The sequence below is a fragment of the Amphiprion ocellaris genome, chromosome 15 (assembly GCF_022539595.1).
Source record: "Amphiprion ocellaris isolate individual 3 ecotype Okinawa chromosome 15, ASM2253959v1, whole genome shotgun sequence".
Lineage (NCBI taxonomy): Eukaryota > Metazoa > Chordata > Actinopteri > Pomacentridae > Amphiprion > Amphiprion ocellaris.
In genome coordinates this window covers 11738069-11764534 of record NC_072780.1, presented here as the reverse complement: position 1 = coordinate 11764534, position 26466 = coordinate 11738069, and the positions used below count along the sequence as shown (strand labels likewise).

At 38.5% G+C, this 26466-nt stretch overlaps 1 protein-coding gene across 2 annotated transcripts in view; it reads right to left on the bottom strand.

Moving 5' to 3' along the window:
- Positions 1-3983: 3983 nt before the first annotated feature.
- Positions 3984-26466, bottom strand: part of vps50 (VPS50 EARP/GARPII complex subunit) — a 117357-nt gene continuing 94874 nt past the window's right edge. For both annotated transcript variants that reach the window (XM_023277468.3, XM_023277466.3), the window contains 6 exons: positions 20019-20167; positions 15508-15604; positions 14311-14469; positions 9599-9720; positions 5680-5869; positions 3984-5594 (listed from right to left, as the gene is read on the bottom strand). In XM_023277468.3, coding sequence (XP_023133236.1) covers positions 5475-5594; positions 5680-5869; positions 9599-9720; positions 14311-14469; positions 15508-15604; positions 20019-20167 — 837 coding nt within the window. In that variant the 3' untranslated portion in view covers positions 3984-5474. The remainder of the gene's footprint in view (positions 5595-5679; positions 5870-9598; positions 9721-14310; positions 14470-15507; positions 15605-20018; positions 20168-26466) is intronic.

Genomic DNA, 26466 nt, shown 5'->3' with positions numbered 1-26466 from the left:
GACTTTGTATTTTGTGTGAAGGTATTTCCTGTTGATAAGATGTAGGTGAAGTGAAGTAAGAGGCTGGTGGAGGTGTCCAAGTGCATGTTTTTTTGTTTTCACGAAAAGATATAAGCTAATTATGTACGCCATGTTCTTGATACAAAGTCAATGACTCTTCTGTTTTTGAAGGATGGATTTTCATCTTCTATACACTCTGTTGCTCTAAAATATGAGGGCATCCCAGCAAACTTCCCGAATGCTTTATACCACTTTCACTTCAGAATAAACTTTGAATGATGGTCTGTACCAGGGAAGCAGCTTCCCTGCCTTGTTCTGCCTCCTGTAAACAGAGCCTTAATGTTTCTTGAGAGGTTTTCCTGCCCTGTTCATGTTTACGACCACACGCAACATTTGTTCCCATCCGAGCACAGCTAGTCAAGCAACAAATTAACAGCGACGGCAGAGCAGGATTCTCAGAGGGCTTGTTGTGGAAGTTTTTTTGCAGCATCCATTTAGCTGCTCAAATCCGTGATGCCAGTCAGTACGTTGAGAAAATGTTGCCGTTATGTTCTTTAAATACTACAAAACAAGTGTGAATTACTGAGGAGTCACTTTCAACAAGTTTGCAAAGTATATAAAATTGTTTCTTAACACCAAACAGCTCATTTTTGCAGCAGGCCGACTGTAACTTTTCATGCTCGACAAATTTGCACAGTGCAACAAACGGCAAGCTCATTTTGAAATAGACGACATGAACATTTCTGAACTCCCGTCTCTGCCCATAAATAAACATGTCTGCCATTTCTGTAGGGAAACAGACATCCCCGGTTCCTCGCAGGTCTGTTTAGTGATAGGGCTAAATCAATAAGACTGCTTTAATGAAAAGCTCGGTGAGCACTTGGCTGTCATTACGAGAGAGCAAATGGATTTGTCTAAACCGTGCACAGTTCCCTGGTTACAGTTTTCGATTTTCTGCTCTTACAGACTGAGACCCTGAGATTAAAAAAGTCTTCATCTGTGTATTTAGGTTTCCACTTAAGCTGACACACCTAATTGTTTTCTGAACCTATATCTCTTTAGTTGAACTCTTTATCCTTTTCCTCTCTTCTCTGTCAGTTAAGTGACAGCAGACCTGATGGGAGGACAAGACAAGGAGCCACTTCCCTCCAACGGGTCTTTATAGGCTTTATTTTAATTTAATATTTTAATTTATTCCTGTTTATTTACATGTTCAGAGTGTTGAAAAGGTCAGCGGAGCTCCTGCTGACGTAACTATTAATCCATCTGGCATCTATACCTGCTGTATCCTGTAAAGGTTCCTAGGAGGCTGGATTATATTATATTTAACATTAAAAAAGCCAAAGAAGTACATCAAAATCTCATGTCAAATTATGCAATGATGAAAGTAGATTCACAAGATTTTTGTTGTAAAAACTTTTGTAATTATTCAAAATATTGCTTCTTTAACAAACACATATATGTACCTATAATTCTTTTTCTGGTAATTGTCACTAAGGGTGTCTAATTTTATTAATATATAGGCACTAGTAAACTTGAATGTAAAAGTTTTACAAGTTAAAACAGGAAATATTTGTGAAAAAATGTCCTGCTTATTTAATGAAAAAAATGCCACATTTACAAATGTACTGTAAAAAGGAACTTTTATGATTATTTACAGGTACATGCAAATTTTTAGCATTTTTAAAATTTTACATTAGACTTAAATTCCCAATATGTGTTTGTTGTTTTAGTCATATATTTGTGTATTTCAAAAACACATACCAAATCTGTCAAAGAAAGAGGAAAAAAAATCTGAAGATTACAGACTTATTTATTTTTAAAGTGCACAACACTTCTGAAAAGTCATGCCGGCACAATGAGAACCAAACCCACAGTGAAAGGGGTCCGAGAAGGGGTCTGAAAGGGGGACCAGGAGGTTCAAATCCAGAAGCCTCTTGCTTTGAGGGGGTTGTAACCTTCACTACTCACTGTTTAATAGACACTCATGCATTTTAAAAATAGTCCAATCAGCTTTGGTTTCCCATCAAGTTTCCCTTGGATAAGTTCAGGAGGTTTTTAATCAGTGTTCCTAAGCTAAAGATTTCAAAGAGCTTTGATTATCAAAGACTTTCCCAAAGCCTCAGAAAATATAGATTTTTTTTTTTTTTTACATAGATGATGACTGTTGATAAAAAGCAACTTTCTCTAAGATTTTTATTATTTTTTTGTGTAACTTTTGATCTAAATATTATCCACACTTCATCTGACCACCTCCTACTCAACTTTCTCTTTCATGTCCAACCAGCACAGCTCAGCTCTTCTGGTTGCCACATGTACTTTTAACCATTCTTCCTCCAGTGTCACAATTTGTCTTATCAATCATCAGGCAAAGCAAACAATACTAACAGGCTCCGCCAGCAATTGTTCTCGGTAAAATATGTATGAAAAGACATGAATGAAGTCTGTGTGAAAACACATCAGCAGACAGCGAGTGAACAGAGGCCATGTAGGTCACTGATAGCAGTTTCTGCAAGCTTGGCTCATGGAATTTGGCAGAGGGGCAGAGTCTCTTTTATCTGAAAGTGTAAGTGGGCCATGGCATCGCAGGAGGGGTACGATCCAGCTGGGCACCCCAACGTGTCACACAAGGACGGAAGGAACAGTGGTGTCAGGTGAGTCATGAATCAAAGTGCTTGACAGTGGGAGAATGAAGAAAACTCTGCAAGAGAAAGGCGCCACACAGGAAATGAATGGTGGATTAGTGATGAGGACTGATTGCACAAAATGAAAAAAAACATCACAGGGAACATTAGTGAGACTTGTGGTCTGAGAATTGCTGTAATTGCAATAATTATGAATAATGACTAGTTCCATTTTTTGGTCATTGCTCTGTTAGATGCCACTCCCCAGTGGCATCGTTTAAAGCCGGCAGAAGGAAGAAGGATGGATGTTGCTGACAGCAGCAGGAAAGATTTAAACCTTTCAGTTTGCTCTCTCCCTGTTGGATGTGATCTGGAAGAAACTTTATTAGAGACTTTATTAGTTTGTGTGCATAGAGGCAACAGACACTTATAGTATAAGGACATTTACAGTATACAGAAAGTAAGGTTACCAGAGGTCATCTTACTGTATGTGTTTAAACCACAGACAAACCCTCTGTGACATCACTGATAGATTTTTTTGAATAGTGGTTTTAAAACTCAGTGTGGTGGCTCTAATTCCCAGGTAATCCAAAAATGAGCGATGTGGGGCACGAGTGAGACTTCCAGCCTCGATACAATTTCAACATGTGAGTTATTTTGAAATATTGTCTCTGTTAATTAGTCATAACCAAGGAATTTAACTATAGAGACCAAAATGTTTGTTGTAGTGGGCTGTAAACATGATTAATTTTGCTGCAATGTTGGGTATTTTAACATTAGTGTCTATAGGGAATGACTCACTTCTGGAGACAGCCTCAAGTGGTCATTCATGGAACTGCAGCTTGCAGCAAGGTTACAGAGAGATTCACATATTTGTACAACCCTCTTTTAAATAAGTGTAGTCTTTAATTCCATGCCTCCAGGTTTCATTAAAATTAAACTAGTAGCGTCTTTCCTATCAAACCCACCAAGACCCTAATGACAGGAAAAGCTAAGAGTTATAACTAGTGCATTATATGAAACAATGAGTCATCAAAGTGCTAATGAGCACCTCAAAGATCTGCCTGTTCAACCTCATCAGCAGTCTCCCCCGAATTGGAAGGCTGAGGGCTTGAAACCACACAGGAAACCACATTAATTAGTCTGACAGCGTCCTGCTCCTGGCTGAGTTAAACATCATTAGGATGGACAGCGGTGCTGCTCAAAGGTAACACTCATACACTCTGATGAAAGGCAGCAGTTACTCCACTAAAACTGCTGTGGCACGGAGATTTTTAAGGTTGCAAATAATACATGGGTTATGGAGTTTATTCAAAATGCCGCAAAGATAAATTGAGTAGGAATAACAGTCAGTGAGCATCCATTGTTAGTGTGTTTATTGTGTTAGAATCATCATCTGGTTCAACCTACAACTCCAACACCGATTACAGATTTTTACTATAGTGCACTTGACCCTTAACATAATTTGACAATTTTTTAAATATTTGTATTTGGAGGACAAGATGCTGAGAAGTGATAAATGACATACGCTTCCAGCAGTTATCATATAAAAACCCCAACGAGACACAAAGCCAGAAATAAATACAGACATTGTTCAAAACATTCACATTTACAGTATTCGTCTTGGAATAGTTGCACACAAAGAATATATGAAGCTGTATCAAAAAATGCAACTTCATTGTTTTTTCCATTTGACATTAAGTTAATCTGGCAAACCTCTCAGCAGGTCTGCTCAGGTTAAACTAATGGAGATGACGAGTGGGGGGCACCTCGGAGGAAAGCTGTTGTAGTTCGTAAACTAACTACAATACACTCACAAACCTACAAAACAGATATAATTAGGCAGCAATTTTACCGCTCAGGTCGAAGACTGAAGTCCGAGGTCAGCACAGGACGATCAAATAATTCCCTCCTCCGATATGACAGATGGCAGACAAAGAAATGCAGCTGGTGCAGATTTAATCATGTCAATGCTAACTACAGAAATTTATATTACTTTCAGAATCATCATTATATTACATTTATCTTATTCGTGGATCAAACAAACAAAACACGGAAGCAGAGAGTCCAGTCAGGCGCAACAAATACCCTGAAGTGAAGTAATATAGAGCAAACACACAGGCTGGAATAAATTATACAAAAAAAAAAATGATTAAGGAAAACCAGAAACCAGATCCACTGTTTTTCCGTATATGAGCACATTCAGACAGCAGAGAGGTACAAGTATTAAAATCTTCTCATATTTTCCACAAAGCTTAACAACATTATGCGACTCAAATTTAAACTCATACATGTTCATTTTTTTGTTTTCTTGAACGTGAAGGTAGGAGTTGTGTCAAGGATGCAGCACGTTTGGTAAACACTAGACGGAATGTCAAACAGCCACGAGGTCGAGCGGCAGCTTGCGGAAAAAGGAAAAGGAAAAGGAAGGAAGGAAAGGGAAGGAAAGGCAGGAAAAGCTTGCGGAAAACTTCCTAAGCAGCATGTTTGCAAATTTATAACACGAGAGCATGCATTATGGTCTGCCAATGCACAGAATAACTGCAGCAAGCTCAAGCGTGAAACAGGTTTATGTCTATCAGCATGTTAGGAGGTGCTGTGTTTTTGACCATATGAAGACTAAATTAGCAGATAATTAGCATTTGGTTGCCTTTTTTTTTTTTTTAATTTGTGTATACAGTAGCTCGACTAGTGCACACACTGTTCATCTTTTTGAACACATCTTTATACATTTCTACTGAACTGAAAATGAAGACATTCGATGCTGAACTCCACCTCATGCGCAGCTCTGTTGGAGTGTCCCTCTCTGTGGGTTGGTTGGTACGTTTGGGTTTTGATCCGTCCTTCACTCTATCTCTTGGGCCTGTCAATGTCGTCGATAGCCGCCAGAAGTTTCTGACGAGCCTTCTTGTTTATATGTGAACCCAGACAGACGTTCACCAAGTTGGCTAGCTGCTTCATGGAGTACTCCTGCACAAGAACACACAGAGAAAATCAGACACAAAGCCATAGAAACTGTGCTTCGATCCGCTAGCAGCCCGTTTCACTGCCTCACCCGGTGATTCTTGATGAACTGCTCCATATCATTCTCAGTCAGGTAATAGGCCTTGATGTAGGTTTCCACAAACTCCTTATCAGGGATGGGCCGCAGGTCAGTCAGCTTCTCCAGCTTCATCAGGAACTGCTGAAAGTCCAGCTGCATCAGGGCCCGACCCTCATTGCTGCATTTCTTCACATTAGCATAGCTACAGTGAAGAGAAGGAAAGATAGATCAGTATCTATACAGGTAAATTCAGAGCAGTCATGTTGTGTTATTTATAAGCAGAAAGACACATCACCCATGGACAAAATAATCAGTCACATTTTCACCTTGAAACTGCGCTGTAGTGATGATGGCCTCAAAAACAGGGATTCAGACTTCCAGGGTTTCCTCAGTAAAAACCTAAGTAGCCAATCTTGTCAGCTTGCAGGGCGAACTTTCTGTATCATCTCCTTCAGAATCAATTTCTAGTTTGGACACGTCTGGCTGACTGACTCCACTATTATAAATTGCCACACTGTGCAGTGCAGAGTAGTTTTACTATGGAACAGAGTTGTAGTTGTGCTGGTGTGCTTGAGCTGCAGCGAGTGGTGGAGGGGGGAGTAATTCTAGAGAGAGCATAATGTAGAGTTACATCTGAGCCATTTTAAGGCAGGAAGTGATTATTTTCATGGAATTAAACAGAGAGTTTTAGGGGTTTAATCACTGACTGGAGATGGACTTTAAAGGCTGCATCACTTCTATGAAGAGGACATGCAGGCTTGTATAGTTTCCCTGTCAGTGGTAAGTTTGCTTTGGACATGGTAGTAGTCTTGCAGCTAGCATTAGCATTTAGAGGGGTTTAGAGAGTTTATAAATATAGTTTCCTTGCCTTTTTTTTTTAGCAGTTGGCACTAGGTATTCAGCATCTTGCACTCATTAACTGGTAGCATCAGCACTGGTCACTATCTGGAGCATCTCCCAAACGGGCCTGGGTCAGTTGAACATGGCAGTGCTGTTTGGATTGTGTAGGAGCAGTGTGAACTGGCACTGGGGGGGTGAATCTGGGGTGCCAGAGTTCACTGCCTAGCCTCCTGGAGGTGTGTGGGACTAAATAGGCGAGGCCCAGAGATGTGTTAGGAATCACTACTCACTGGTGTGTATAGTGATAGATCAGGAATCTACGTCCTTCACTGAGTGCACATCTTTCTTGTTCGGAGCACAAGTGTCTTGTGCTTAAACTAACTGTTGTTGCAGAATTTTCCTGTCTATCTATGTAAATGTGTGTACATTTGTGTCCTTTATACAGTATTACAGTGAGTCCGGTTGCTACACAAAGCTCCCTATGTCGTGTCAGTTGAGCATGTGTGTGGGCCAGAGTACATCGTTTTCTGTTTGTGTTCCATGTGTTTGGCAGGGAGGGACTGTTGTCCACTGGCAGGTCAGAGTCTGTGACATCTCCAGTACATTAACACACCACACAGAGAGGCCCACTCTCTGTCAGCTCTCCCTGTCTCACACTTCAGCTTTTCTCTCTTCTGTTTCCATTTTCTACTTCACCTTCTCTCTCACTTTTTCATCACCTCTCCCCGTCATCTCCTCTCTCTCTCTCTCTCTTGCCTGTCAGGTCTGCCAGAGTTTGGTGCTGAGTGTTTGAGCTCCAGCTCAGAATGCAAACAGAGACGTTTTTTGCGAGTGTCTGAGGGGAGACGAGCACTGGACAGAGAAATTGAATAACAGACTGAGGGAGTCGGCGTACAAACAAACAAATATGACCAATCTATCTTGGTGTGCCAGAGGGGTGGCAGATGTGTGTGTGTGTGTGTGAATTGAATGTACTGGGAGAACCAGGCGGGCAGTGTAAGTCTGCAACAGTGGCTTAAATCTGCAGAGCATCGCAGTAGTAATGGGCCATTTGCTCATTGGAAAGGGTTCAAAAGTTCTCCTACACAATGAGAGGAACAGTGCTCAGCAAATGTGTAGGAAAGTAAACATATCCCCGTTTTTCAGTAGATAAGATCTGACCTTCCATCTGTGTTTCACATCCAATGTTCTCTCTTCTCCTTAAAATATTTGTAAAGCACAAAACCACTTAACAAACAGCTGTTTTTAACCTTCGCCAACACTTTCACTGCAACCTGTTTTAAATCGGCAGCACAGGATGACTTCTGCGTCAACATCAGCCTCCCATTTTGTTCCAAATAAAATGTGTGTAACCTCATGATAACTGCCTGCCGCTAACTTCTCGCTTCCATCACCACCCAGTCGGTCTGACTCACAGTCGCCGCACACCGAGTCTGTCTGATCAGAGGGATTTATCGCACCTTCGATCAAAAAAACCACTTCACACGTACACTCAACACACGCACTCCGAGTATAGAGATGGTGGGAATGCAGGTGCTGAGAAAAAAAAAAAAAGCACTCTGACGTCGTGTTGCCTATCACAACCCATAGCTCTCGCTTACAAGGGAGAAAGTGGTGAAATGCATTACAAGGGATGTGTCAAGAGCATTTTGCAGTTTGTGAAAGTGGCCTGTGTCAGGTAATTCTCTGATGGGCGTTTGGTCAAGCTGAAGAGATGCGATTGGCGCAGGTGCAGGCATGAGGGAAGGAGGAAACGGCAGGAAGTTAGAGTGGTTTTCTTGGGCTGATAACTCCAAGGGAACCAACCTTTAAACATATCTTCATATGCTGTTGGCAGTTTCTTCTGCTCCTCACGTTGTTTGACAAAAAAAGAATTTTTCCATTTTAATGCATAACACGCAAATGTTGAAATCGAGGGATAAACACAGAGAGAATGAAATAAAGACACAGAGAGGAGAAGAAAGAGTGAGACTGAGGGACCTCAAACAAATCTGATGCAATAACTCTGACATTCTGTTTGGTATCTGTTCACGAAACAAGCTCAGTGTCGCGATTTATGCACCGACTGCAACCTGACAGCGAAAGAGATCTTTTCAAGCAGTGGAGAAGGCAGCACTCTTACATTCAGGAAAACCGCAGGTGTGCCCTGTGTTCAGCTTGGTTACACTGAATAATTCATAATTCTAAACTGTGGATGGAGCAGTCTTTGTGTTCTTTTAACATTTCATTTCACCTTGCAGAACTGCTGCTGCTGCTGAGAGTGAATAGCTCCTGAGATATTCTAAATAATTATTTAACACACAAAATCTTCTACTTACTGGGGCTTCTTCTGCACTGATAATCTATATTTGTTAGAATTATTGATTTTATGATGATGATTTTTAACAATACTGAAGAAATTGCTAACCAGCAGGCACAATTTTCACAGAATTCCACATAGAAAAGACATCTCTGGTACAGGAAAAATGCATTTGTACTAAGATGTTTACAGGACATTTGACCTTCAAAGCTTTCTCACTTTAGCCTGAGTCATATTGCATTTGCACCGGTTTCTATAGATATAAGGAGAAAGATGTTACTTGTGTGGGGAACGTATAGTGTGACAATATAAAGCTAGGACAAACTGCAGTCTGTTATGCTCTTAGCCGAAGTAAATAAAACTGCAATCAGACTCAACTCCTGCTGCCACAGTCCTACTAAAATATATAAAAGGTAAATTTGGTGTTTTATAAAATCTGTGTCCAATAAATGAGCCACTCCTGAGTCCACAGGACTTCTACTTGCAAGCTGCGATAACCTCTCAGGCAATAGAGAAACTTTCCATCAACATGAACTACGACTAACCTCGGTTCTTACTTTTGTCCTCAAACACAAACTTGCAAGTTCAACAATCTGAAGCCTGTGACACACTGCTCTGAGTCACTATTTCATTCAAAAAGTGATGAGGGGAAATATTATGCATAATGAAATGCTGTTTCTCTGCTTAAGGTTTGACAAAAATTCAGTACAGCTCTGGCAGTAGTTTCACCAAAATGGCCCAAGGCTGCACGTGTCCCTGTCATGCTGAGGAGGTGTCCTCTGACTTTCTCACCCCTCGACTAGAGTCCTGTTGGCCAGGCGGATGCAGTGCTCCCACAGGACGTTGGACACAGGCAGCGGGATGCGCACATGTCTGGAAACGTCACCCAGCCGCTTGTTGAACTGCTCAAACTCCTGACAGGGTGGAGGAGAAAGCAAAGGTGGAAATGAGGAGGTGGATTTCTTCAAAGGGAAACGTATCATCAGATTAAATTACTACAAACACGTTAAAGGATGTATTAATAAAATATGAAGCTAAAAGCAGGCTACGGGATTGTGTTAAGTATTTATCAAACACATGTGACCTATGTAAAACATCCCTACACAATTCCAAACCGGGAACATGGGATCTATGGTTTCCTGACCAGAAAGTGTTAATAATAAGTCCTCATGAATACCACTATGCATGCATTTTCTCTGCCTCTCTCTCGGGGACTCATCTTAACTTGGAATGCTGTTATAAAACCACCTCATGCTGTGAATTACATGATCCAATTAATGATTGTGAAGAAGAAGAAACTGTATTACCAATCTCTGTTCGTGCATATTTTGGCCATTCAACATACATTATATACTCGAAACTGATTTAAGTAAATCAGATGAATACATGTTTAATTATTTCTTGCCATAGTAGAGCATGTGCATATTATTTTACTGTGTCTAAATCTCTTTTAAGAAAGCTAGTTTAATCATTTTAATTCTATTGAAAACTGACAGAGCAGGGAGTTCTCTACTGTTTGGTTGCTTGTCATACTTCTTTTTTGCTTTATCTCCTCTCCTTCTTCTCTTGCTTTTCTCCTTTCTTACTGTCTTTTATCTTGTTCTTTTTTTGTCTTTTTCTCTTTCAGTTGTGTTTACTTTCTTTTTTCCTGTCTCTTCCTTCTTATGTTGCTCAATCTCCTTCTTTTCCCATTTGTCCCTTCTCTTTTCCTCCTTCTCCAATCCTTCTTTTACCCATTTCTGTCTTTCTCTCTCCTTCCCTTCTTGTTTTTCTTTCTCCTAAATACTGGAGTCAGGTTTGGCAACATCCTAAGATGAATGCAAGCTCTTCCAGCATGCTAATATTTATCAAATCTCCTCTGCATTTTAAATGTACAGTATGTTTTAAATCTGTATCTTGTGTGAACTGTAGTCCCTGAAGTAATGTCTCATCATTGCTATAAAGCATAACCCTGGCAAAATCCCAGCAACAAAGAGATCTCCGGTTGTGAAGGTCTAGTAACAACTGGCCTCCAAATGTTCTCGCTTTTATGCTTTAACACGCGACTAAAGGAGGAAATCTCTCAGAGGAGGATGCAGGCTGCAGGACACAAAGTTGTACAGCATAGTTTTGGTCACAAGAGGCCCACAGCTACGTGTGCAGTGTTTTGATGCTACTTGCTTGTGGCCATAAAAACTCACACAGGCAGGAATTCCAGTCGTGCACTCGCTGCACTCTGGAACGATCAATTATGGATGAAATTATACAATTATAATCTTATGTTGCTGCTTATCAGAAGCAAACTGCAGCACATAAGGACTGTGATGGATGCATCCCAGAGAAGAATGTGGCAAATATATGTCCAGTGGCTTTAATTCAAATTGCATGATATCAAAAAAAAAAAAAGAACCTGAATTTTGACGCATACGTTCCCATTCGTTTTACACTCAAGACGGAAATGTTATTCACTCACTAACAGTCTCCTAATAGTTTCTGACTTTAGCATTTTGCCAGTGAAGTCATTTTGAGGCTTCCGCATTTCTGTGCCACTTTATATGCAAATCAGTGCCATTGTCAAACGCCAGTGATCAACCTGAATTCATGAATAAAATATTTGTGTGTGCAGTGCAACAAAACACAGCACACTCCTTTCAATCAGTGCACATAACAGCCCATATGGATTACAAGCGTCTGTCAAGTTGACAGGGGAGGCTATTAGCACCTGGTGGGGGAAAGTACATGCTAGCTGTAATATACGGCGTGTCAGTCCATCAGCTGGAAAGTTTTCTCACTGTTAGGGTGTTTAAACCACTGAGATAGAGATTTCCCTGTAGGCAGGTTGGCTCAGAAGCTAATTTAGCTAGGCCAGCACTGGACACAGATCTATGAGCCATCTAGGAATATAAAAAGGGTAGTTTGAGATGTTCTTCCACAAGCAAATAACTTTTCACTGTGACTGGATGTTGTATTAATTCATCCATTTCAACAACATCTGTGCTTTAAAGTACCATTTAATCAACAACTGTCTAAGACATACTGATGCAAATAAGGGGATTTGTCTTAGCTTGGCGCTTGTCTGTTCATGATTTCACACCACAGCGAGCCCTTCAGACCTTCCTGCCTCGAAACGTCAGAAGCAAGGAATCTGGGGCTGTGTGTCCTCTCCCTCCATGCAAAATTTACTATGGTGTAAGTGGCCAGCATGCATAAAGACACACATTTAGTGGAAAACTTCTAATTCCAAAAATACTTCTGGGACCGACGAGCTCAGATGTCTTTAACAAAGCTGAAACTTCAGGAGAGATCTGCATTTGGCTCTCAACAGCTCACCCAAGTAATAAATTATTCACCCGTCTCAAATAATTTATATTAAAGGTCCCAGAATGAATTTTAAACTCACACGGGCCAAAAATGAACTTCACAGTTCTGGGCTTTAAGTAGAATAAATGCCTAAGCTTAATGTAAATGACAAATGTTAGAGGGATAACCCAGATTGGATTTCATGAGTACTGCAGAAACACTGTGCGAGGAAAACGCCAATTAAATTAAGGCAGATCTAACACATCTGTTTTGTGTGTTTTACTTTAGTGTCCTGTAGATACAACATGACACTGAGAGGACACAGTCACTATTTGTTTAAGAAAAGTATTAAACACCGGGATAACTTTTTTGTAATGTAAAATTACCTAAAAAAAAAAAAAATTTAAAAGGTCTTGAAGTCTTGGTATCGGCATTTATATTCATGTAGCACAGTCAGGGAGTCTTAGTGGCATAAATGATCCTAATGAGGAGATGTTTGCATACTATTTATTTGAAATTATTTAGTTGAATGCAGCCCAGATAGAAATAAAATACAACACTGTGACCACTTTACTTTTGCCTTGAAAACTTTAAAGATACATTAATATTAAATGGGTACTAAATGGGTGTGAGAGTCACTGGTAGCCACATATGACACTAGTTCACACCAGCTTTACAGAGCACTTCAGAGTCTTTTAGCTCAGTGTTTTGGGTTTCAGTGCTCAACTTCACCATTTTGACTTACTTTCGATGCTCTCATCACTCTTGTTTAAGTGAAAAAGCTCTGATAAGCTAATAGAGTTTGTGACTAGCTGGTGAACAGAGTAAATTCTAGAACTGAATTTGTTAAATCAGAGCTCCAGACATTAACTTTTAGGTGCACCGGTACACAAAGTGCACAGAATAATGCATTTTAAGCATTATTTTGGCCGTCAGTTCCTATGCTAATTATTCCTTAACAGACTGTGGAAATGACTTTAAAGAGGAACAAAGGTGCAGATAAATATTATGTTCTTTTCATAAGGATGACCTTGGCACTTGTAGATGAGGAAGGCAGTATTTTGTTTTGCATGACACTATCAGAGCAGAATATGGTGGTACAATGGGTTATACAGAGGACTTTTGCTTGGGAGTTTGTGGTTTGAATCCGTGAATGAATGTTGACTTTTAGTTTGAATTGTGTGCCAATGTGGTGGGAGAAGGTCAGAACAGAGAGGAGGCAGGCAGGACTGTATATTCTCCAATTCTGGCCTCTTTTTTTTCCTTTTTGCAGATTTCTGTTGATTGCAGTTTTAAAGTTCATGAAAGGCAGCTTTTCTTTGACTATATTATAAACAGTTCTAGATTACATTATTATTTCTGACCCCTCATTGCTTGAATTTGCTGTTGTCTGGTGCTGTAACGCCCTGGACATGTCAACACTGATGCTGACAGCAAAGGCACAGTTCTAGCCATGCTGTGGCTGCACTCTTTGCAATAAATGCAGTGAATAATTTTGGCCATTTCATCATATCTCAGTGTTTCCTACAGGGTGGAATTCTACTTGTGGTCGTGGGTGGCACGGCGTGACTGATGTGCATGCCGAGACTCAGTTTATCAGCGGGGGAGCGTAACACTGGCTTGTTTTCCAAAGTCTAAGTTACAGATGTTCTCTTCACACCTCACATGGATCGATAGATGCGACTAGGTGGCTGGGCACAGAGGAGAATTCAGTTATTTATATACTGCAGCACAACAACTCAAACAAAATTTGTTTAGTTTGAAAGCGTGAAATAGGCGTCCTAATGTCAGCCGTATTTCATTTACCACCAAGAGGTTTTATCTACCTGGGCGTTCCACCCTGAGACACATAAGCAGACTTGCTAAATGTCAAGCGCACCGGTGCAACTGATGAAAATGTTACGTCACATTTGACTGATTTTTGGTCGCATGTGTGAACAACGTGGCTGAAGCCCTGCATGTGAATGCTTATGTCGCTCCATGTCCTGCTAGATGTGTGAAGAGATAACTGCCTTAATAAATATTCACCAAAATAAATGTACAGCTTATTCTGTTGGCTCCAGGGAGTCTAAAATGTTAATATATGCTGCTTTAATGATTCCATTTGCATTATTTGAAACAGTGTCAAAAACCTGATTGAAACTCTGGTCAACTAACCTTCAGTGTACTACATGACATTTATAACATCAACATTCACCGTTGTTTCATTTCCGACGGAATGTTACCTTTAATAAGACGTCCACGTATACGTTATGCTGTGACATTATCTCCCTAATGTCCCATTTAACTCCAGCCATCATGAGCAACATCTGTTCGTAGTCGATGGCCTTGGCTGCCACAATCCAGTATATCGGTTTCCGCAGTTCACTGGCTGTAGACACCGTCTGAGTGTGGGAAGGGAATAAAATGTTCCCGTGTTAGTGGCGTGTTACATGCAACATGTTCTTCAGTGTTATGTAAGCAGTAAACAGCGACGAGGCAGACATGAAGACAAAGTGTCTTCTCGGATTAATGTATTGAGCAGCCACCTTAATGTCATGGACTGTGCAAAACAAAACTGCTGTAACATTTGCAAGAGTGAATTCATAGGAAATGGCATTCAATCGATGTTTAGAGAAAAGAGACCTGTTTGTACACCTGAACATTTCAAATGTCAAGAGGACAAAAAGGGAAAAAAAATAAGAAAAGAAAGGAAAGAGCAGCTTGCGTGGGTGAGAGTGATGGACAATGTTGTCCTTTATAGATCGAGTACAGGACTGAATACTGAGCTGTGGCCACAAAGTCATTTGTTTCTAAGCAGAGATACTTGAAAAACAAATGAAAAAGCAGAATAGTGGTTACAAATAAAGCAATGATTGCAAACAGAATATTTACATGGAGCACAGGAACTGCAGGGCACGCTGCAGATGTTATACTATGTCTTAGTCATTACAGAACTGCAAGTTAAAAGATGTGTTCAGGAGGTGATTTGTTGTTTGTTGACAGGGAGGACAGCCCAGTGGGAGAACATCCCTTTTCCCACAAAACCAACAAAAACGCACATCCAGGAAGGTTAACAAATCACCTTCTGGATGTGTCTCTTTTTAAATGACTCTATGAGATTAATTCATAAAAAAAATGATGCAAGCTGTGATCAGTCATTTAAATTTCATGCTGTCTAAACCTCAGAAGCAAGCACATGACAAGCTTGCAACATAATCAACTTATACATGTCTCCTGGTTATTACACTAATTTAGGCTAAGACAAATGAACTAATGACAAAGGATAAACGCAATTCTTAGAACAAACATGACTCTATAACAGATTAAATGGAAGTTTTAATAGCACTATGGTGAGATGTAGCTGTGATGACATAATCAACAGTTACTGTATATATTCGGGCAGGTGTCTTGAGAAATAAGATGTGCAAAATGTACAATACCTGGGAATAAAACTGCTGTAGGAAGGGCTTCTTGGCTGCAGGCATCATTGTGTCCAAGTGGGACTGGAGAGATTCAAACTGTTCAGCCAGAAATACACTGAAAAACAATAAGAAAAAAAACAGGAACATGCATTTAATTCAGCACAGTGGTGGCATAACATAATAAAAATTATAAATTTATTTATATATCACCCTTAAAAGCATCGTTCAAAGTGTTTTGACAGTCAAAACATGCAACACAGACAATCAAGCAAGATATAGGAGAAAAGGCAGAGCAGTCAGTTTAAATAAAGAGCAAAAATTATAATGAACTTAATGAATAATTATTTAGATTAGCACTCAAATCAAACAAGGGAACTAGGTAGTTCAAAAATTAAAGAATAAGATTGAGGGTTAAAGTTAGAAATTAAAATAAAAAAAAAACAGAATTAAAAAGTTTTTATATATATATATATATATATATATATATATATATATATATATATATATATATATATATATATATATATTTTTTTTTTTATATGTATATATTATATATGGACAGAAAACTGTTCTGGCAAGGCACAAAACAAAAGGTAATTACTGTAGCGTCTTGTTTTTGTATCATTCAAGAGTGTTATCCTTATTTACAAAAAATTATATTACTATTGACTTAATTTTGGTTTGACAGTTGAAGTGGTTGTTAATGAAATATCCTATATGAATCTTTAACATTCAACCAATTAAACTTCTGACATTAAAGCTGAGACTTTGTCAAAAACCTGAAAGCAAAGAAAAGTCTTCTGCGATTAGACTGGCAATGGAAAAGTCTACAGCCTGATTTCCGTACCAATGCTGCAAATCTTTACCTTTAGTAATGCTCACTTTAAACCCTCTGAACATCTTTTGTAAATTGTGTTCTCTACTGTTCCAACAATCTATTTTCTCGACATGATCATTACAGTTCAATGTAATAAATAATTAAATTGAACAGACTTGAGTGTTGTCTCAAGATAAATTATCCTCTAGCCCCTTGGATCTGATGTCATTTTGTTCTGAAAACTACCGTTGAATTACAAATCTTCAAGTCTCACTTCCCAAGGCAAAATACTGTTAATGTCCAGCAAATCAAGCTGCAGTTTTTTACAATGAACGAATTTCAATTATCCTTGAAAAATACTGAGACCAAGCGACGCAGCAGAGTGAGAAATACAGGACGAAGGAAAAAAAAATCAATGAGGATAGAACTAATACCCTCGCTCCACTGCGTATCCAGCACTGACTAAACAAAGAACTTTTGACTCGGGCTGATCGACGGCACTGAAGTTACCGTACACTAAATAAAAACTGAGGGAGCAGCTTTGAGTGGGCTGAAGTTCAGAGTTGAGCCCAGAGTTTAACAAGGATGGCAAGCAACGCTCAGAGAAGTGATTTCATTACAGTTCCAGGTCAGCAACACAGATTGGAGAATGCAATTTATGAAACGAAAACAACCCAACAGGCTTCACGAGCGGCTTTCACATGCTGTACTGGCCCTTGAACCCAGTTCTGGTTTGAATTCATTCAGCAATGAAGTGAACGACAGCATCATCTTCAGAGGCAAACACTCGTGTGTTTGGCCCCAGAACAGCATATTTATGTGTGTTTATGTGTGAGCAAACACAATTGCAGAGATCAGAACAAAGATCAGACCGCTAAGGAAGCATTTCCATGTAGTGTTTTTCTCTGGCAGGGTGATGGGGAGCACTTCATCCCAGCACTTCATCAAAAAAAAAGTGCTTGGTTTTGTTTCTATGACAACAGCAGCTTGACAACATATCACAAATGTAAGTGCAGTTGTATAATAGATGAGCATTACCCCTTGTTGTGATCATTTCTGTTTCAGGATAGATAAACATGACCAAAGTGAGCTCCTTTTTCATTTTCTTGTTTACCAGGGTGATGAGTTCCACCCATATGATTGCTTTCCATTAAAGGAGTAGCAGTGATGACACCAGCGCCTCTCTAAAAAGTTCAGGTTTTCAACCAAGGGGCTCCACAAAAACTGCTCGGTAAAGACACAGTGTTTGTATTCAGGCGGTTGCATTCTCTGTTCACTGCAACTGAAAAAAAGATGCTGGTGCTGAGAAAAAAAAACACTAAGAGACACTCAGACTAATAGAACATAGAATTAACCACACTAATAAAAACACAAAAACTAATCACACAGATTTCGTAGAACAACAGCAACAATTAGAGAAATGTTGCATATTCCAGATATATGACCTATAATTCAATCATGATCATCCAGTTAACAAACATTTTAGTAAAAGCCCATAATTTTCCTACAGAACTCTTAGCCCAATATGTATAGTGGGCTTTTTAGTACTTAAATAAATTACAAACCTATCCTTTTCACTTCTCTAACACAGTTTCTTATTACATATCAAATGACTTAAGATTTATAATACTATTTACAACACTAGGCTGAACTGCAACCTGTTTATGTAAATGACAGACAACTGATAGAGTATTTTCAGTTTATTCATTTATTTTAAACATTAAGGGTATATATAAGGGTGTAAAGGTTTTAAATACACGAGCATGAGGGTTTGTAATGTAAGGATATGATGATAGGAATAAGTATTGATGAACAATTGACATGAATAATCAGCTAATTTTCTCTACATTTCTGTCTACACTTCATATCAGAAGAAATATAATATTTTCATAAGGAAATTTCTCTAATTAATTATTGGTGTCTTCTTGCAGCAAACTGCTTTTGAACACATTTGTCCTAAACAGATAAATGATTATTATTCTAAGTGGTAGGATGTTTTTACGTGAAATCATAATCTTTTGGTGCACGCAATTTCCAGATGAATCAGCTCAAGTGCTGGATACACAGACGCTCCACGGACGATTTGTAAGGAAGCAACACTCAATACTGGAAACCCAAAGACCTTTATATTAAAAGCAAAATCTAATAACAGTAAGTGCAATCCAGTTAACACTAAATCTAAAAGCACCACATTAAATACAACCAGAACCCCATGAATGAGTCTGCTGCACTTTTGCTCTTTTCATGGAGCAGACAAAATCACATTAGGGTTTGCTGGAACAGCCTGTGTTTACCTCAGCAGCAGTGCAGTGTGCAGGGAGGGAAAAAAATCTGATTTGATCACACTTGTATAAATACGGCACTTGAACAACAACTAGAAGGATGAAATACAGCAAGATTGTCAGATGCTGTTGGAGCTCATTTTTGCTCAGAAGTTTCTGACACATTATTATGTGCGTGTAAATGTTGAACAATCTGTAAAAGCTTCTACTTCGCCCAAGATGATCTTTAAAAGGGAGCATGCTGAAGACGTCAGACGCCCTCAAAATAGACAAGAAGGTTAGCTGCCTTTTCTAATAAAACTTTTTAAGACAGAAAAGCTTTGCTTGCAATTCTGCCCTGAATTAGTCAGAAGTACATGTTCTCCACAGAGAATCATTTCTGTCAAACTTTACTCGTGAATTATCTTCACCTCCGCACTTTAGCTCTTTTACTTTCATTATTCTTCCAAGCTTGTTGCCTGCTTCAAAAATGAGAAAAACTTTTTGTTAAAGAATGGAGCCCATTCAGCGTTTTTGCAGTGGTAGTGTCTGAACCTCCAGTTTAAAGTCTTTCATTATGATACTGTTGTACACTGCAGACCTCTCAGGGTCCAAAAGTTGTCAGCACATAGCTTAACCTAATTATGTACAGGCATCACTGGGTACAGAGATGTAACAGACAAAGATAGAGAGGGAGAAAAACCACACAGACATGACAAAAGAAAGAAAATGCATTTGTTAGTGCGTGATTGATTATGAAGGTTTAACACAAAGAAAAGCACTATGGGAAGAAAGCTAGAAATTCTGTTTTGAGGTAAAACATCTCCTGCGGTGTGCTTTCACACACAACACACATAGCAGGTTGGGCAAATCTTTAAGGGCAAGGCTGCATAATGCCGTCTAATGACGTTATGATCATCTTGAGATGATGCAGTGAGAACCAATCAGCCTCTTTAACTGGATCATGGAGAACGCTTTGATTAACACAATGAATTTTAATGTCTGTAGCTTGTGTTATCTGAGAGAGGGCAACACATATTGTATGGTACGTAATGACATATAACAAGCACAGATATAGCAGTGATGTACACTACCAGTCAAAAGTTTGGACACACCTTCTCATTCAATGGTTTTTATTTAATTATTTTATACATTGTAGATTAATACTGAAGACATCAAAACTATAAAAGAATACATATGGAATTATGTTGCAAACAAATAAGTGTTAAAATAATACAAATAAATAAAAAGCATTGAATGAGAAGGTGTGTCCATACTTTTGACTGGTAGTGTATTTCTATCCATATCAGATGAATAATGCCCAAAACTGATTAGAACTGTATTAATGTGAAATTAACTTTCTTACTTCATGGGTATTAAATTACATATTATATGTTCACATAGTTGATTCTGAATGAAAATATTTCCAGTGCTGTGCAGTGACTACTTACAGGGACTCAGTGGCTACCACCCTCTGTGCCAGGCCATACAGAGTCCCACTGCTAGTGAGGACCACCATTTGGCTGAGATGGGGGCTGGGGACCTTCTCCTTCCTGTCCTCTGTCGGACCGTGGACTCCTGCATTCTCCCCGCCAGCCTCCTGAAAGAAGCGCAGATGGACAGGTAGGTTAGGATGCCGAGTCAGAAATGGACATTGTGTTCTTGCCTTTTCAGTTTTTAGAGAACTAAAACTAAGACATACTTGATAATGTGAATTACACATATGATACCTGCATTACAGTTCATTGCAAATCTAGTTATTAATTCATATAAACCTCAAAAGACATCTGTGGTTTTAGAAGACAGATAATCTTTTTAAAAGTCATCAAAATTACAACATTTAATGTTCTGACAGCTGAAGCTTGAAGTTGTGATTTTTCAACAAAATCACTGTATTGTACATCTCTCATTCAAAAATTGCCAAAAAAACCCAAAACATTTCTTCTGAACAGATTCTGTATGAGACAAAAAAAAAAAAAAACTTCATCGTGCAAATTTGAAACCATTAATGACCAACAGTCATGTGAGAAAAATTCTGTGATTTTTCAAACTAGGCTGAACTGCAGGCTGTGTTTACACAGAACAGACAGGAGACAAGTATGGAAACGAATCAAAAATGTAAGCAGTAAAATATCTAGTATGTAGAGTCACCTTTTGTTCAGTATTTGTTAAAACAAAAAAAAAAAAAAAAGTAACAATGTTGTGGCATATTACCTAACGCGCCACAAAGATATTCTTGAACTTGTTATACTTCCAGCCATGGTTGCTTTGTTTCCAAAGAAGTGCAGGACTTTATATCACAGTGAAAAATGAGCCTACAGTGGAAATAAATGTGACAGCAGCCAAAGTAGCCCACAAACTGGTTGGGGATCAGAGGGTTAATAATATTTGAAGTAGCACAGAGACATGTACAAATGTATTTTTTGTTTCATCACTGTTATTGGTGAATTTCTGTACTGTTTTTTTCTGAAGTGCTGCTGTGTAAGAGCGTTGTCTTTTACAGTTAACCTGACATAACAGCAATGTAGATGTATGCTCGTAGGTAAGCATAATCTGAAATTCAATCACCCCGTGGAACTCAGTCACATCCAAAGCACACATACTCTAAAAGTCTGCTGACCAAACACTCCTCAAATGGCAGCATTTATCTTTCTTTTGATATATTCTAATACAGCCCTCCATCCAGCAATCCATTTATCGCTTCATTTGAAAAACAATTGAAACAGAAAAAGAAATATTTCAGCCCAACTCCCTTCCCATCAATCACAATAATCTGTATCTGCATAAAAAGTCATTGAGATTCCGTACAGGAGGGCAGATCATATTATTTTCTATAAACCATGTCTTGGTGGCATAATGTATCATATTGGCACATAGAGCTTTGTACTCTGCAACTGCAAAGCCCTCTGAAACAGCCCCTGGCAGATCAATAGCTATTACGCAGGTAATGAACAAATGGGAGCTATTAATGCTGTACCATATCGTCCACTTACTCACTGCAGTCCGGTGGAACCTGGGTGTAATACTGTGTACAAGCACTCTAATTCCAGATGAGCTGTGGAAAGCTTTTACACCAAGTAGCCAAAGAGCTATTTTAAAAGAAGGATTAAGGTGTAAATCAAAGCATAATGTACACATGAATGGTGACATCACTCCATATTCATCCAAAAAAAAACTATTCGTCTGATGAAAGACCCTCACGCCTCGAGTTTATCATCACTGAAAGCGAGACAAAGTTTGTTCAATGAACAAATTATCCGTGCTAAAGGTGAAACAGAGTTGTAAAATAGACAGTGATGTGCACGGTTTTAAAAAGATGACATCTTGTATGCCTCTAACAGCCGTCTATTCACTAAAAGAAGATGTATGAACAGCCCAGCTTACATAGTGCAACAAAAATGCACAGTATGCAGCTCTGGAGACGATTTATGGTTCAGACCTGCTTAGAACTATCGTCGCCTCTTGTGTGATAACTGCAGCCTCTCCGGAACCCCTGACTTATCTCACGGCATTCAATCAAACCTTAGGTGTTGCAGAAATCATTATCAGTCCGAAAATCATTCGGAAGATTACAACTTGAACCATATTGCTTTTACACTTGAGAATCAGATGGCTTCCCAATAGGGAATGAAATAGATCTCTCCCAAGAACAACTCTCTGCAAATAGAAATTAGTATTACTATTTTAAACTCAGGAGCATGAATAAAACAAGACATTAAATGAAATGTAACACTCTTCAGCCAGCACAGATGGTAAAATTAAATATTATTTTCAGTTTTGAATACAAGTTACTCATTACAATATTGTTCTGGATTTAAAGCAATAGGATTTTCTATGACTATGAAACAAGATTTAAAATCTTGCACAGTTACTGTATGATTCACTCAAAACACATTTCCGTCTTCTGCAATGTGCTCAATTAAAAAAAAAAAAAGAAATAATAAAAATTATACACTGATTCTTTGCTAACTGCGACTGCAGATTTCTTTCCTTTGGCAAGAAGCTGCATAGCATTCACCAGAGCACCCTCACTTTGGCTTGTATACAGCTGAACTTGCTGAGATTGTAATTATTCTAAATTCAGGGAAAGGCAGAACCACTGTAGCTCTGAGTTAAAGATGCCCTTTTTTGACTTAAGAATTTAATCACTCTAGGATAAAGATGTTTAATTTAGTCTGCCTATTGTTTCAAGTATGTATGTTTATGCTCACAAATGTGCTGTAGCATGAAGATACAGTACTAACATGCTAATGTTTGACACATTTCAAATGTCATGATTGTTATGGTGAAAATAAAGCTTTAGAAGAAGGTCCTTAATTAATAGCCACTTTACTGTTTTCTGTATCTCAAAACAGTTTTAGTCTGCCAAAGCTAATGTTTGTTCTTAACCAAAAATCTTTATACAGATTCAAGTATGTCAGCTAGATCACCAAACATGGTAAAGGGTTAAAAATAAGGACAAACCTCAACATTTCAAGCACATTACTGCGCATCAACATGACAAATGTGCTGTGGTAATGGAGTTAATCCAGAAAGGCCATTAGTACCCACTTCTAACAACAAATGATTTAAGATTTGGACCATGACAAACTATTGTGTAGCAGCGTCTGGTGGCCATTTGTGAGGGTGACGTCACAGGTGAACGGAAACTTGCAGACAAACACGTTAACACACAATAAGCTCTAATAATAATTGCAGACAACCTGAATATTATTTCTGCTGTTTTTCTTTTTGTACAGTTGACATATCAGCAGAGTGGTGCCACACTATGGTCAAGACATGCACCTGCACTTGTATTGTGAATGCAGTCGTTTTCTCTTTCTGGTGTGTCAAAAATTTTTTAGTATAAAAAAAAAAAGTATATCTTTGACTAGATTACTCTTTCAGATCCGCATCTGCTGGGAACACGGTGCTTGCAGGGGGTAAAAAAACACGGGGTTTTAGGTATGAAGCAACAACATGCCATCAGAGGAAAAACGCCTCTTTATATGTAAGCCAGCCTCCAAACGCACTCAAGGGAAGGAAGCAATATTTATCTGTAGGTTAAAAAAACATCCACTCACTTGGGATATTTAATGGTTAATCAAAAAAAGAATATTACTCGGTGTTAAATAATTTAATAATGTTAATACTTCTATATTATATTGGCTTTTGTCCTTGGGTTTTAAGGCTGAAAGTAGTGATAGTCTTTGTAAATTCAGTTTTGTATAATCAGATCACTAAAGCTTCAGCTGTGTCAGTCTGACATTACAGCAAAATGTGGTTTGGTCTATTTTTAATCACTCCACATGAGGCTTGACCTTTCATTGACTGTGTTCTTTCAGCATAAACACAGGCTTCTGCAAGACTTTTGGGAGAAAAGTTGCGTTTCTTTTTAAAAATGCACAAAACTCTGCAGGGATTCTTCCGATAAAAGCAACGGCTACACAAAAAACATAATTTATAGAAAAAAATACAAGAGGAAAAAACAAACAACATCCATGACATTTAAGATTTTATGCATCGACTTTTTCTATTTTGAGGCCAGAAGGAGAGTGCAAACGCAACCTTCAACAGCTTTCAACAGAGCTTTTCCTCTTTGCTGATACACCCTCATCCCTGAGTGCCAACTCTATGTTTATTAGTTTATTAGATGCTTGATCTACTACTACTACATGCTCACAACAGCAAACATAATTTGATAGTCTATAATAGCATTAACATAATTTGCCGCTGTTGTTGCCCTTTGGTCGCCCTGCATATTTTAAGTGATTTTTGGTCATAAACATGCAAATGATGTCTGACACTTAGGGAAACATCTAGCATGTTAATAGAATGGATACACGTACTTGAATACAATTTAAATGCTTTTAGCATGCCTGAGATCGGGACGCTTATTTGTTCTCATAAATTAATTCATATAAAGGAGAGATTACACTTCTTTGTTCATTTGTCTTTTTAATCCTGTGGCAGTTGTTTGTTTATTTCCAAAATACCTCTTACTGATATAAGCCAGTTTGTGACACAGTTATGACTCAAGCACAGAAATGTTTGATGCTGTTGGTGTGCAATGAGCTGCAGCTGCTGGAGTCCTCTTATTTACCAGAAAACAGGAAAAAAAATGTAACTTCATGATTCAGATTTAGATATAAAGACATCAGCGTCACTCATCTTTATGGACTGACTGAAATTATCTTTAGTGTTGCTTGTTTGTTATTTGATATCCTGAAAGATACAACCGCACAAACAATTATGTTTTATGATGACAATCAATCCAAATGAGAGATAGCTTTAGTGTGATGAAAGTAAACTAACACCATGTGGCTGCTGCATCACCAAGCACATGCAACAGAATGCCATATTGGACCAATTAGGAGTCATACACAGATATTTCATAGACATACATGGGCCTGAAAAAGGGAGGATGAGGTAGACCTTTCCATATAGCATGACTTACAGTGAAGAGATCATACATTCATGTGATTTATATCCCACAGCTGCTGAAGATATTTAGAAGGAGTTTCAACTTTTCTGTGCCGTCCCACTGAGATAAATAATGAAACTGCATTTTCACGGTCGAGTGCAAACGCTGTACGTGTGCAGAGGGTCTATCTGTTGCTATAATGTGTGTATAATAGTGCGTAGCGGTGCTCTCAGGTATTTTAATGAAATGAAAGCTAATTCCCACAAAACATTAGCGATTAAATTGTAATTTATTGATGAGCTGATTTTCAATTGATACTAAATAGAATAAATTGTTACTTACCAGCTTAGTTTAACCACCTGAACCCTTAAAATCAACAGCAGGATTACAATGCATATCATTTTAATATACCAACCACACTGCACCATTAATTAGAACCAGAAATTACGAGAAAAGAAAGAATTTTTTTGGATTATCACATTTCACATACACTTTCAGATACTTCCCTTTCATTCCTTGAACTACTCGTCTGTGTCATTTTGATCCTTAAAAGCTTAAAATTGTGATATTTTATCCAAATCACTTTATTCTAAAATGTGTCATTTAATAATTCACCAAAAATATATTATTTGCACAAGTAGGATTTTAAGAAAAACAGAAATTACTACACTCTCCAGCCCAACTCTAAAACCATCACTGACTGAGCTGTGAGCCACGTAACAACAATTCTGGGACTTTTCGGCTGACCTAGTCTAAACTGCACACTGCCCAGCCCAGAGACTGCTTGGGGTTTAGAGATTTAATTGGTTACAAAAATAGTCAAATTCTTTGTTGTTGCAGTTTTTGATAATAAATGCCTTAAAGTAATAAATGATGACAAGATTAAGCTTTGATTTTGTTGACATGTGACGTCGAAGCCAATAAAGAGTTGATTCACTGCTAGTTTCCAATTCACAAGGAGAAAATGAGAAGAAATGAATGCCAAATTAACACGAATCCGGTATTAGTGGTTACGAGACGCTGCCTGAAGTTTGTTATGAAAGCCATTCGAATTATTTCGTCTTTGAAAAAATGCATCATGTGCATCCAAGCACAATAAAACTGCGAAACACTTTCAAATTGTATTTGCTGCATTTGCCACAGCAGTCTCAGAGTCGGAGCCAAAAACTGAGAACACATTGTTCACTCAGAAGATATTCATAAATCACACAACTTCTCAGAGGAAATTTTACAAATTCCCAGAGGCAGTTTCTTATATATACAACTGACATCAATTTGGCAGGTGATGGCAAGGAAAATATTCTTGTTTTCATTTCTCACTGTGAAGACGTTCACCTCACAGTGTACTAATGTAAATGATCATCAGGTTTTGACTCAGTTTAACCTGGGGCGCTGGCAGTGAGTGATTTCTGCAAAAACACAAGAAATGAAGACCAAAATATATCATCAAGGAGCCTAGTGAGCCATGGCAAACAATGAGAGAATTTTTTTATGGA